Genomic DNA, 13764 nt, shown 5'->3' on the forward strand with positions numbered 1-13764 from the left:
ATTTTGGAAACATCTTGTTTTATAGCAGGCAGTCTATGCTTTTTAGAATAGAACTGTTGGCTTTGTTTCTTCTGAGGAAAAACTTCTAAAGACAATGAGGAACAAGGTGTGACCCGTCCTAAAATTACCATGCTGTTACGTTGCTCTGTCTTTACAAAAGCTGTCCCATTACTCCTGAACTAGAAGCTGAAAGTTAAGCTTCTGTCTAAGATAACCAAGGTCATGTACTGGACTACTGGAGATATGTCCTGGCTGGGAGTCCTTTCTCCACAGTCTTGCACATTGCTTGCATACCTGCTCTGCTCTTGCTGCTTTTCTGGTGAGCAAATAAAAGCACAAATTTATAAGCTCATAAAAAAGAAAAAGTCTCAACTGTTCAATTGCTGTGCATGCTCAGGAGGAGGGCTGAGCAGCCAGGGAATTGGGGGGTATGGTTGCCCGCAAAACCAAAACACAGCTGTTAGGGCTAATTTTAGATTTTCTAGTCTTGATGCTAGCCCTGTATTCCAGCAAGCTGTTTGTAAGTCATAAGCATTCCCAAGCATGTCCCTGAGTTACAGTGGGAATGTTAATGTGACCTTTCTCTAAATTTGTATTTACAGAGGCCTCTGAAATAATGAGAGACATCGGAACAGCCATCCAGTACCTTCATTCAATGAACATTGCCCATAGAGACGTCAAGGTGAGGCCTGAAGGTGTGTGGTCAAGGAGAAAAGAGTGGAAAGCAGAAAAATAAACAGGTAGCGGTGGTTTAAATAGAACTAGGAGTGCAGTCAGATGATCAAAGTGTTCCTATTCGTCTGCCAGTGTGTGAGAAGAGATTTGTGCACAACTAGCTCACATCTAGTCCAAGGTCAAAATATTCACGTGTGCTAATGCCTCCCAGTTGTGTAGAGAATGCAGAAGAATCGAGGTGGTAGTTAGATGGCTAACTGAATGGGTACTGCCAACTTGGAATCCAGTTAATTAACAAGAAAATAAGACTGCCTGAAGTGAACTTACACTAGGTACTATACCTCTACCTACAGTCTTTATCAGTTATTACTTGTTTTCAGAACCATACTTCACTTTAAGAAAAAAATAAAAAATAAAAAAAAAGTGGTTGGGGTGTGCTTCAGAAACAAGAGAAACTGCATATATGGGAGGAATAATACAATTCCCTGTATCCAGCCCATGCTAATAGTGTTTGTAAGTATTCGGAAAAATAGGAAGTTCTCAGTTATTGCCATGTGGAACAGTGTGTTTTATGCACTAACTAAAGCCTGTACCCAAACCTTGTAGAGTTTTGACAGGGTTTGTAGCATTGTATTTTGTTTGTATTCTGCAAAGCACACAGCATAAGCAAAGACAAGATAGCTGCACCAAGGACTTCCTAGCACAGCAACAGGGCAGCGTGAGATGCAGTGTGCTGAAGAGCAGGCCGTGTAGTGATGCGCTGAGGCACCTGCTTGATTCCACAGCTTTGAGCATATGAAGTTTCTGTGGATGCTTCTGTGTATTTAGCTGGAGGGAGAACTGACATTGGTTGGTGTCACTGAGGGGTATGTTTGGGGGCTGGGATGGTCCTGAGGTAGGAACTGGAGAATAGCTTAACAGCTGAGAGACAAAACAAATCTGATCGCTTTTGTGGAGCTATGTGCCATTACCTATAAACAGCACAGAAAATGAATTGCTTAGCCCCAAGTGCTCCCTACAAACTATGCTCAGCAAGCTAACTTAAATATGGTACAAATTATTCAATAGGTACTTGATACTATTTTATTTCAATCCCTTCCTTCTTCTAGATGTCCCTGAATACCAGCATCAAATAGTGCATAGATTCCTTATGACTGAGAAACTGGAAAACAAGTCCAGTCACTTGCAGATTCTGGGAATGTCCTGTTGCCCATGCTGTGCACAAGATCTTGTACCTTCTCTGTACAAATTCTGTTTCTGAAGAGCCTTTGTGAAGGCATGTGGGGCAACTTGATGCCCATCTACAAGAAGGGCCAGAAAGTAGACCCGGGAAACTATAGGCCTGTTAGTTTGACCTCAGTGCCAAGGAAGCTCATGGAGCAGATTACCTTGAGTGTCATCACGCAGCACTTGCAGGGCCACCAGGCGATCAGGCCCGGTCAGCATGGGTTTATGAAAGGCAGGTTCTGCTTGACGAACCTGATCTCCTTCTATGACAAAGTGACGTGCCTGATGGATGAGGGAAAGGCTGTGGATGTGGTCTACCTTGACTTTGGTAAGGCTTTTGACACCGTTTCCCACAGCATTCTCCTCGAGAAACTGGCTGCTCTTGGCTTGGACTGGCGCACGCTTCGTTGGGTTAAAAATTAGCTGGGTAGCCAGGCCCAAAGAGTCGTGGTGAATGGAGTTAAATCCAGTTGGAGGCCGGTCACTAGTAGAGTCCCTGAAGCTACCTGAAGGCTTTACAGAGTACCATCAGGTCAAATGGTGCTGGCCAGCTGGAACAATCCTAGTAAGTGCAGTGAACTAGAGAGAGGTTCAGGAACCCAGACTTGATGCCCATTGGATCTGATGGGAGTCTTGCCCTGTACTCTCACTAATACCATGCAGAGAAGGATGTTGATCCCTAGTCTGAGTAAAGATGCTTGCCTGTTGGGAGGGAACTTTCTGTGTGGTGTGATGGACCGTGAGAGAGGACTGAGATGCTGGTGGTGATCCAGGCAAGCGGGAATGGTTTGACTGTACATCTTGTTAAAGACTTCTCTTCATTGCTCTGTTTATCCTTTCTCCTGGTGGTCTTCCAGCCTGAAAACTTGCTTTACACATCTAAAGAGAAGGATGCTGTACTCAAACTCACTGACTTCGGCTTTGCCAAAGAAACCACTGTACAAAATGCGCTGCAGACCCCTTGTTACACTCCTTACTATGTGGGTGAGTTATCCAAGATGTGTTTCTTTTGTTTCTTATCCCTCCCGTTATAGTGAGTCTGGGGGCTGTAGGAATAGATGGCAAATCCTCTCTTGTGGATGCAATGCAAAGGCGGAGCCTGCAGAATTTAAAATGAGACCTACCCCAACCCAAAACCTAGTCTGGTTCCAGTCCAGTCCTCCTGCTTTCTTCCTTGGTTGCAGAGGAAACAGCCTTAATAGAGGATGTAAATGAGGATCGAGGAGAGAGAACATGTTGCTTCTGATTACACCAAAGTAAACCTGATGTTTCCTCTGGATGATACAGTAAAAGCCACAATTTGAACTCAGCTTCATAATTATTTGGGTGTTTCCTTGCAAATCTTCCCATACCTTAACTAATGCAATAAAAAAACAAGGAGAGTATTTTCTCAGCTGTAAGGCTTTTTAAAGATGGCAAATGGAGGAATTAATAATAAAAGACCAAACTGACTTAATCACAGCTCAATTTTTGCCTGCATTTTGTCCAGTGACGGAGCACTGTGTAATGAATGCCACATTAGACTGTCCTCCGTGCACTCATTTTAAAGTGTGTCCTTTTCAGTCTTGGAGTTAATAGTCATTCGCCATATGGTATGACCAAGGCAGTCTGTGCTTGGAATTTCTTTGGAGGAAAAAGGGCTTAATTTTCTTTCCCCTTCGTCTATGTAGGTGTTACATTATTTTTTTGTGATGAAAGATACTGTTACTCATTTGTTAGCAGAAACCTATGATAGCAATATTTTTTCCTGATGCTTTCTTCTCTGTTTTCTTAAACTGGGATTAGTGATAAAATATTAAAGAATTTTTGCATATATGTTTTTCTGCCTTTATATTTGTACATAAACAGGCTGACATTTCCCTTCTCAACACCTTTTTCTTTAAACCAGCAGGATTGCTCGTTTGTTTATCGAGTCATTTTCCTTACAAAATCAAGCTCCCTGCCAGATCACATGTCCCAGTGAATATTTCCCCTAAATGTATCTCTGTAAAATTTTGTTACTTAATGAAAAGTGCAGTGCTCTGGAGGCCAAAGAAAAATACAGTGCTCTGTAGTTAGGAAAGCCAAAGACACTCCACCTGGGTACTGTTCAAAATTTTGTCACAGCTCAAGTAGGTCCTTTCTGTTCTGCTTTCTAGAACATATGTTGAGGCCTCTTTTAGTGCTGTGTCTCCCTGTACACATTTAGCTATAGCTCCTTCTGCTTTTCTGCAATTAGTACTCTCCTGAGCAGAGAGACACTAAGGTGAAGAGTATAGGGCATTTTGCCAGCTCCATTCCTCCTCTTTAAAGCTACAGAGATGCATTTAGGAACTTGTCAATAGAAAATACCACACAGTTCCTGCAGTGAGTCGTGGTGTATTTGTTGTTTTGTTTTGCTTTGTTAATGTTTCCCATATTTGTTATTGAAGTGTGCTGCTACTTATAAGGTGATGAAGATGAGAGGAAATATCTGTTTCTCTGTTAATTTCTGTTTTTTCTTTCTTCTTCAGCTCCAGAAGTCCTTGGTCCTGAGAAGTATGACAAATCATGTGACATGTGGTCTCTGGGTGTCATCACGTATATTCTGTAAGTATTTAAAAAGAGTCCAGAACAACAGAAAAAGGACAAATTTATTAAATCTGCACTTAAAAGTAATTAATCATTAGTATCATGCAACCTTCGGAAGTATATAAGCTTTCATGGGACTTCTTAAGAGATTAAAGATTTTTTTCTAGTTGTAAGACTTATTTTGTCCATTCTTACAGCCTGTGTGGCTTCCCTCCATTCTACTCAAACACTGGACAAGCTATTTCTCCAGGGATGAAGAGAAGAATTCGGATGGGGCAGTATGGGTTTCCCAATCCAGAATGGGCTGAAGTATCAGAAGAAGGTACCAATGCTCAGTGCTTCTGATGAATATGTACATGGTGTTGTACAATGAAGGAGTGTTTACATAAGACTATTTCTAAAAACCTGATTTGATGTTTATTTCTATTTTCTACATTTCTTTTTTTATTGTAAGGTGATAGAAGGAATGGGAACTCAGATACTAGCCAGCAACCAACGTGCTATAGAAAGTAAATGATTACTGAAAACTTTCTTTCAAACTCCAGCAAGTGCTAGTGAAAGCCTGGATTAAACCCTCAAGAAACAAAAGTATTTAATCATGAGAAAGGAGACTGTCAGGGCAGCTGCAATGCAAGCTGAGTTGGAAGAAAGGCAAACTCTTTTAAGAACTCATTCAGTCTTTGCCCTGCTTGGTGACAGAGTCAGCAAGGATGGCAACTTTTCATGCTAGCTTTTTGTGATAAGGAAACTTGCCAGCCACCACTTAAATCAAGGTCAACAATTTGTTTTGTATAAGTCATTGACCAAAAGCTGCTGCTGCTCAGCTGTGACCTGGACGGGCCCAAACCGGTGTCCTGAAAGTGAATGGTTTTGATTCCCTATTATTTTGACAGTCTCATAACCCATAAGTCTCATCTGCACATCATGTTCGAGAGAAGGGTCAGTAATCTCTGAGCACATCTTCTTTCTGACAAGCCCTTTATGTTGCTACTTTTAACATGCTGTTACGGTCTGCTGCTAAAGCAATAACAAATTATCCTTGGATAGCACAGTAATCTGTGGTATTGTAACCCCTCATTGGATCCCATGGCTGTGTATACAGCACGAACTACTTCACATTAGTAAGAAAGATGTTTTAGTTATGGGTGTCTGGCTTAATAATGTGTCAGCCTTTAGACTTGTTCGTATTTTATAGCAGTTATTAGAATCCTAGGGGAGCTTGGTCAGAGAACATTCACTTTGAAAACGTGCAGGGTTTCCATATGCTTGCCTGAGTGAAGATAGATGCCCTCTACCTTTGAACTTACTAAGGTTAGCTAGCTTATGGGCATTCTTTTAGGCTGATCAGACAGTGTCAGCAATCTGCCTGTTTTTGTCCTCCTACTCCTCCCTACTGTTCTGTCATGGTTTCCCGTTTCTGATCATTTCTTCATTGCATCATCTATGGAGACTACCTCTGAATTTCCCACTAGCTTCCTGTAATCATCTAATCATCTTAATGGACTCTGTTCATGGTTTCCCCTCTTTTTTTTTTTTTCTTTTTTTTTTTTTTATTATTATTATTTTTTATTTGTTTGTTTACCTCATAGATTTTAGACTCCAGGTAATCTTTACTGTACACCTCCTTTGTGGCCTCCATCAAACTAAAGTCTCAAATTGTACCTGTTGCAGCTCCTTAGAAACATTTAGTCATCTGTCATTCAGTGTTGCTAAAAGAACTTATTCAAATTTTTTTTCTATGTTTTCCTCAGGAAGTTATGTTTAAGTCTTTCTGAATAATGTCCCTTGGGTGTGGTGTTTCCTGTCTGTTCACATTACTGAAGCTCACGCTCAAACTCTGATCATCTCTCATCTCAGTTTCTTAGTACCTCTCACTTTGGTCCATGCCATGTTCACAGAAAGCTCCTGCAAAGCCTGTTTATGTAATCCATTTCTTTGACTTTTTTGTCCTTTTAGTGGCCTCTCAGTTGCCAGAATTTATTGCCTTTGTTTTCATGGCCAGTGCTAGGTTTTGTCTTCTATCACTCCTCAAAACATCAATTCATGCATTCATTCAGCTAGGCTTGTTGCCATCTTTTAGACAGGTAGCTTTCTGCTCCTGTGTTTCCCTTTTTTCTCAATTTCTTGCTCTCAGAACAGTTGGGCTTGTGAAGTAGAGAGTACAGTAGATTGGAGTAGAATCTCCAGTCCTTTATCTTTCCCTCTTGCCTTTTTTGTTTATGATGTTTTCATGTTCTGCCTCTTTAAGCACAATAACCTCCCACACTAAACATGGCTTCTTAACTTGGGAGCAGCAATAGTTAGGTGTTCTGAGTTCTGCAAAACTATCTTTCCTCATTCGGCAGGTCTTTGTGTTCTCAAGTATTTGGGGGAGCGCAGTAGTAGACTACAACACACTATGTTGGTCCTGTTTTTCAGCCAAACAACTGATTCGCCACTTACTGAAGACCGACCCAACAGAGAGGATGACAGTTTCTCAGTTTATGAATCACCCTTGGATTAACGTGAGTTTCATATAGCTTTTTACAAGGGAGCAAGATGAATTCCTGCATGCAGAACTTACTGAGTAGCTCCACGTAGTACATCAAGAGAAAGATGATGATTACAGCTAATAACTTAATTAACCTACTGTGCCCTTCACAGAGAGGTATTTGCCTGTAGAACCACATTTTTTCTTGGTGTTACCAGAGGACACGCAAAGAGAGACACCCACAGTAGCATCCTTTTAAGCAGAATATAGCTGTATCTTCTGAAAGCAGGCAGTTGCTGTTGTCTGAAGCACATGCATGTGTTACTCCATTTAAAATATATAAAAATAAACTGTACTTACCTCATCAGTGCAGGATTTAAAGAGAGCTATTATTAGTGGTCTCAGGCACCATTGTACATAGCTGTGTTAGTGTGAACACAGTCCTATGCTTAGTGGGAATTCTCATCCTTGGCAGAGTTTGGAAGCGCCTGGGGGAGGAGCAAGGGTTTCAGCTTAGTGCCCTGTAAGAGATTACCAGATAAGGTGGTACACAGAGCTATTAATGGTCCCAGTTCAGGTTTCATTCTGCAACTTGGCTGAGTTTACTTTTCCTTCTAAATAAATAAATAAATAAATAAAGTGGGGGTTGGAGGGTGAGGACCAGTTCGTAATGCAATATTTCAAAGAAGAGACAAGAATCCTATGTGTTATCAGGCTGAGTTTCAGAATATCATCTCTGCTCAAAATAATAGCTTATACTTCTCACATTTGTGCCTGAAAAGAGGACCTGTACTGTTTCTTATTGCCCAAAACATCATTGGCCAGGAACAAAATCGCTTGTACTGTAGAATGCTCTGTTCTCCCATAATGCTTTCTCTGTGCTTTATTCTATGCTGTTTCTCAGAAGAAGGGGCAGAAACAAAAGCATGACTAATAGTCAGCATTTCTATAATGCCTGCTTGAAGATCTGAAAGGCCCTACAATCATACAGTAACATAGCTTTATAACATCCTGATGAAGGAGTTAGATGTCTTCATTTAGAGTTGTGGAAGCTGAGAAATTAAGGTTACTAAAAGTCTGTAAAACTGGAACAGAACCTAGGCAATGTTCCTAAGTGTTTTTTTTTAACTGAATAAAAATGTAATCACTGTTCAGAGTAAATACCTCCAGCTTAAGTGTTTGAAGACCAAAGAAAAGGAGGTGTTCCAGAAGTCAGCAGGCAATGAATTTCACAGAACGAGTGCCTAATATCTAAGGAAGCTACCACCTACAGCAACACATGTTACTTGAAATATTCATATAACCAATTAATGAGGTGGAGATTAAAGACAAGGTCTATAGACTGCTGCACCTAAGAGCTGTGCTAGAATACCATTCCTGGAAGAATGCACTAGGAGCAGCAGATTAGCAGTTTTTCTGCTGAACCTATTGTTCCCATGAGGCAGAGCGGCAGAAAGGGAAAGACCAACACAGCTAATGTGTGTTCTTCCTTTTCTTTTCCTATAACCCTAAGTAGGAACATGAGTAGAGAGATGCCTCTCACAAGAAGCACAGTCTTTGTGTTTCTCTCTTTTTTTTTTTTTCCTTTTAGGTGAGGCCTGTGCAAAATATGTGCCCTTCATTGTTTATAATGCTGTAGCTTACACAAAAAGTGTCAGTTCGGGTGAAGAACATAATCCTCTACTTAGCTTGTAGCTACCATTCATTCAATAAGAAGTAACTGACTGCAGCTAGTAGGGTACTTTCAGCACCTGCTCAGGGATGCCACAAAATCTAGTCTGCTACCTTTCCATTTCCCTCTTCCCACCTGTACCTGATAAAGCTGGGGTACTTTTCCAGAGGAGGCAGGAGTCATGAGTTCTGCTTCCCCTTCTGTAACTGTTGCAGAAGTTGGTACAGTGGTGCTGTTAGCTTAGTGAAGTGTAAGCACTGCTTCCAAAGTACTCTTTGTTACAGTGACATATACAGGGATCTCCTTAGACTCTGCTGGCACGCAGCTACCTCCAGTACAGGATGCCACAGCAGTAGACAACAAGTTTGGACAGAAAACATAAGGAAGATAGACTATTGGAATGAAATTATGGTTTAGTTTATGGACTGCCAAGAAATACATTTCTTGCTGAATTTAGCTAGGGAACTGTGCTTTAGAAATTGTACCTTATTCTAATTTAAAATATCTACCAATTTTTCATGTCAGGTGAACACAGATCTCAATTTTATGTCAAAGAGCGTCTTGAGCAATGTACTCCCATCTTCTGAACTGTGCCAGAATACTGAATCAGTCTTTACTCTGAAAAATAGTACACTTTCTTCTTCTGGGCACATTTATGATCTGGTGAACTGGTAATCTAATTTTAACGTATTTCCAAGAAAATTTATCCTACTGCAAATTCCTAGAAGAAAAAGGTCAAAATAACCACTTTGAAACAATGATTAACGAACAGTGAAATGACAATTGTTAAAAATCTGAAGCGTGCATAAAAAAAATGATCCAACCCAGGGTTATTGGTTGGACTGGAAGGGAGCAGACTGAAGTAAATTCAGCATTGATTTCTCTCCTTTTGTTCTTTAAAGATATTGTTGTATGGGGACTGTAGTCCTTCTCTACCTCACACAGGACAGCTTTTATGTACTGGCTTATGGAGTGATAGGAAGCATGAATAATGGGGGCCACTGAAGGATGATAGATAAAGCTTTATGCTCTCCATACACACAGAAGAGCAAACAGTCACTTTCCAAAGCTGATTTTTCAGAACGCTACTTTTGTTTTTTTTTCCCTTTTCTCAGAGATCAATGGCAGTGCCACCAACTCCTCTGCATACTGCACGGGTCCTGCAAGAGGATAAAGACCACTGGGATGAAGTTAAAGTGAGTCAACTGTAGTTCAGATTTCTTGAAGTCAATCACGTAAGAGATTAGATGGGCTCTTTTCTTTGTGGATGCTTATGTCCATGGAGATTATGGCTGTTTTGAAAACAACCATGTTAAGCAAGGGAAGCTTAAACAGTCCGGGTTAAAACAGTAGTATATATGATAACTATTTAAAAAAGAACACTATCTGAGCTTCATCTGACAGCCTTACAGCTGTGCAAAGTATCAGCAAACAAAATGTTTATGATCAAAGGTATTGATGATGCTACCTGCTGGGCCTCCGTATGTAGCACAGAGGAGAACGAACAGTGTTGAGGGAGTTTGGAGTTTGTTACGGTGAAGTAAAGGATATGTTGAAGATTAAGGGGGACAGGATGGAGAGGGAGGTGAGCTGCATTCTGTTTTCCTACTCTGTTCTTGTATTATAAAACAACATTAAATAACCTTAGCCTTGTCTTGTTGTGACAGTTTTAGTAAGCAGGAGGAAAAAAAAGAAAAATGTAACTGTCTTTCCCTTAATCAAACCAAATGCCTCACCTACTCTTTGTATTGATGACAGTTGAATGCTTCCTGCAGAGTGAAACTATAGGGCAGACTAAAAGGTGTTTGCAAGCCTTAACTCTTTCCTGCTGGCCTTTATCAGGTTGGCATATTTTTTTCACAATTAAATCTGAACTTTCTGTACTTATAATCCTTGGCATTTTGATAATTGCAACATTCCTTTAAGGTATTCTACTGATCACTCGTTTTATTTAAATTACCAATGTGCAGTCTCGGCTGTTAAACTATGTTAAGATAAAACTTCATAGGACCTAGGCAACATGCACCTTCCAAGTCAAAGGAGTCAGATATCTATTTCCACTTAGCCTTCTTCATTTCCATGTTTCTGAGAACTTCTTATGCTTGTGCTTTGTACAGGTCCCAGAGGTATTTATTCCCTTGGACCACCAGCATTCCCATAATATTTAATCATTTTTTCCTTTCCTGAACTAAATGCATAGGCATTCATTGACCAAAGCAGGTGTTCGCTCACAGCCTTATTAAAAAGTTTAAGATTTGTGTGAACTTAAATGCTAATTCAAACTAAGGAAGCATGTGAATTTGAAGTACACACTTTTAAATAACTTTGTGTGGACTCTTTATTATACTTCCTGCTAACCTAGTTTGGCAACAGAGCAAGGAAAACAGCGCTCTCACTCTGTTACAAGAAGCCCAGATTTAGCCGCTGGTGAAGGCCTAGAGCCAGACAACAAGAAATGCTGGGCACAGGGACATGGTGGAAATCGGGCCAGAGGAGTGTGGTCCTGTGTTGCCCACATGTCAAACGCTGTGAATAGTTCCTCCTGAATGAATCCCTGAGTAGAACGAAGCCTTTAGTCATAGTCTGCTGCAGCAGAAAGGGCTCGACTATTCCTGGCTGTAGCATAACAGAGGGTTCCTTTCTGTACCTTCCTCACCTGGCACTAGTGTGGGATGGCTGTGCTCTCTCTGCCTTCCGGTGTTCAATAAATTAATTGCTTGGTTTCCAGGAGGAGATGACCAGCGCTTTGGCTACCATGAGAGTGGACTATGATCAGGTGAAAATTAAAGACTTGAAAACATCCAACAACCGCCTTCTGAACAAACGCCGTAAGAAGCAGAAGCAGGCAAGCACCTCTTCTGCAGCCCCAGGGTGCAATAATCAATGAGAAGAGAAGCTGAGGACCTGTGGGTGGAGGGTAAAAACGTTAAAAGGAACAATTTAAAATGAGTACAATCAACTCAGTTGACTGAGTACCATGAATGCACATAGACTGCAAAGAAGTTATCCTGCAAAGAGGGAGCAGAGGGAAAGATTACATTTTTGTAACTTGAATCAGGGCTTTGCTTTTAAAGGCTAATTTATGACATGATTTGGTTGCATATCACTAGGGAAGGTGTAGCAATACCAGAAACGTTACCGGGCTTTGTTTTGGCTTTAAGTGTGTTGGAGGAGTGGAGAGAACAGGAAACAGTCACAGCATACATACTACCGCACTGAGGCTTTGATAGCCATGTAGAAGAGTGAGTTCTGCTACCGTTTTAAGCTAGGGAAAATAAAAATGTCAAGTGTTCTGCTTGGAGTGTTTTAGGAGTTCAAACGTGAGTACTGAACAAGGAGACAAATGTCACTGCTCATTATACGAGTAGCGCAAGTGCAGGTCTACTTTGGATGCATGTGGCCAGTGTTTCCATCCTAGAACAGGTAAGAATAGTCAGTGTTTCCAAACTTACCTCCTGTGGTTACAGAATATCACCTAAGCAGTAAGCAGTTATTCCTGTTTTAGGAAAAAACACCCATACATTTCCATTTTCACAAAGTCCTTCATGTAATCCTATGTGAAGATTCGGCTTTGTTGTGGTTTCTCATTTAAAAACATGTTCATTTTATAAACATAACCATTATGTCTATGCCACTGTCAGATTCCGCTCTTGTAATGTTCTTAATTTAAACAGTACTTCATGCAAAGAGTTTTAATTAGGATTTAATTAGTCAAAAGTATCCTGCAGAGAATATTGCTGCTCCTCTTGGATCTACAATGTCTAGGTTGTACAACTGGACATGCAATTATATATGAGAGACTGCTCTAGAAGAGAGACTTCTAAAATTCAGGAAGAAACGGCAAGTGCATGTTTTCTGTGGACTCCACTGTCTGCCAGCATCCCTTCTGGTAATTACCTCAAGATCCTGTGCCTGAGACATGCTGGTCGTATCAGATTTTGGGGTGTTGGGGTTGGTTTGTTTCTTGGGAGCAAGGAGGGAAAGATTGCAACTTTATCTGTGGTGTTTTGACAGGGTTTCTGGATCCAAAGATTTCCACCACCTAAGGGAAACTACCTATAAGGATATCCACTTTTTTTTTCCCCCTATTCTAATTCTTGTTTTATGGTATTTTAGCCTTGGTTTGCTAATTTGTTTTACTTTGTAATCAAAGTATTTTCTCCCACTGTATTATATATAAATATATATATATTTTAAGTTGAGGTAAAGCAAATGTTTGTGAAAGTATTAACAAAGTTTAGAATGAAAATTATGTGCTTCCAGTGACACAAGCAAAAACTACTTTGTGGTAGGCATACACAGTGCTGTTGTGTTAATAAACTAAGAAGCAGCTTAAAAGATGAGGGAAAACAAGGCTCCAGAGAGGATCTGAAACTTCAGATCTGACTGCCATATAAATCTTGTTACCTCCAACAAATATATGCTTGAGGATTCAGACCTTTTCTGGAGAGCCCTGTTCCCGTCTTCAAGCATTGGATGGATACTCTATGCTTTGTTAACTGGTCCTAGGGTTTTATAAACTGATTTTAATAAACCATGTTCCAACATTCCTTCCTCTTGTCAACCCTGATTTTCTTGCTGTTGCAGAGTTCGTATTGTGTTGTGAGGTCTGTCTGTGTTTAAGGTGATGGGAAAGGGGAGAAGGAAAATGTTCAATTTTGCCTACTTTCAAAGACTACCTAACTTTAAGCATTTTTTATTATTATTTCAAGGGTTTTTCTAAATTTTAATCTCTGCAAAGATGTATTTTAAAATTATTTGATGTTTATCTAGGTATCTTCATGATTATAGCATGTCCTGTATTTATTGATTTTTTTTTAATCATATTACTCCTAAGAGGCAAATATTATTCACCTCCTGTAAATGATAATGCAACAGAGAGCTGTGATGTGCCCAGAGTTCAACAGCAGCGTTTAGAGTCAGATCCAAATCTCTGACCCTTTATCCAAATTTTAGAGGGTGCTACATCTGCCTCGTCTGCATGTCTGCCTCGCCATCTCTGTGCCCCATCAGGGTGATGCTGGTGCCTTCTATCCTGGGCAATTTGTGTAAAATGCAGTTGGGTTCTGGCTGCCTTGGGCAGAGTGGTATTGAAATTGTTCTAACCCAAGTTTTCTCTCTCATCTTGCCCAAAGCTTGAGCTCTCTGCTTACTGCTGGTGCCTTCTTGC

General features: G+C 40.5%; 1 protein-coding gene across 2 annotated transcripts in view; it reads left to right on the forward strand.

The window, feature by feature from the left end:
• Positions 1-13144, forward strand: part of MAPKAPK3 (MAPK activated protein kinase 3) — a 108129-nt gene extending 94985 nt beyond the window's left edge. For both annotated transcript variants that reach the window (XM_035338047.1, XM_035338046.1), the window contains exons 5-11: positions 603-682; positions 2760-2886; positions 4395-4470; positions 4650-4774; positions 6871-6956; positions 9710-9790; positions 11323-13144. In XM_035338047.1, coding sequence (XP_035193938.1) covers positions 603-682; positions 2760-2886; positions 4395-4470; positions 4650-4774; positions 6871-6956; positions 9710-9790; positions 11323-11481 — 734 coding nt within the window. In that variant the 3' untranslated portion in view covers positions 11482-13144. The remainder of the gene's footprint in view (positions 1-602; positions 683-2759; positions 2887-4394; positions 4471-4649; positions 4775-6870; positions 6957-9709; positions 9791-11322) is intronic.
• The last annotated feature ends 620 nt before the right edge of the window (positions 13145-13764 follow it).

The sequence above is a fragment of the Oxyura jamaicensis genome, chromosome 12, assembly GCF_011077185.1.
Source record: "Oxyura jamaicensis isolate SHBP4307 breed ruddy duck chromosome 12, BPBGC_Ojam_1.0, whole genome shotgun sequence".
NCBI lineage: Eukaryota > Metazoa > Chordata > Aves > Anseriformes > Anatidae > Oxyura > Oxyura jamaicensis.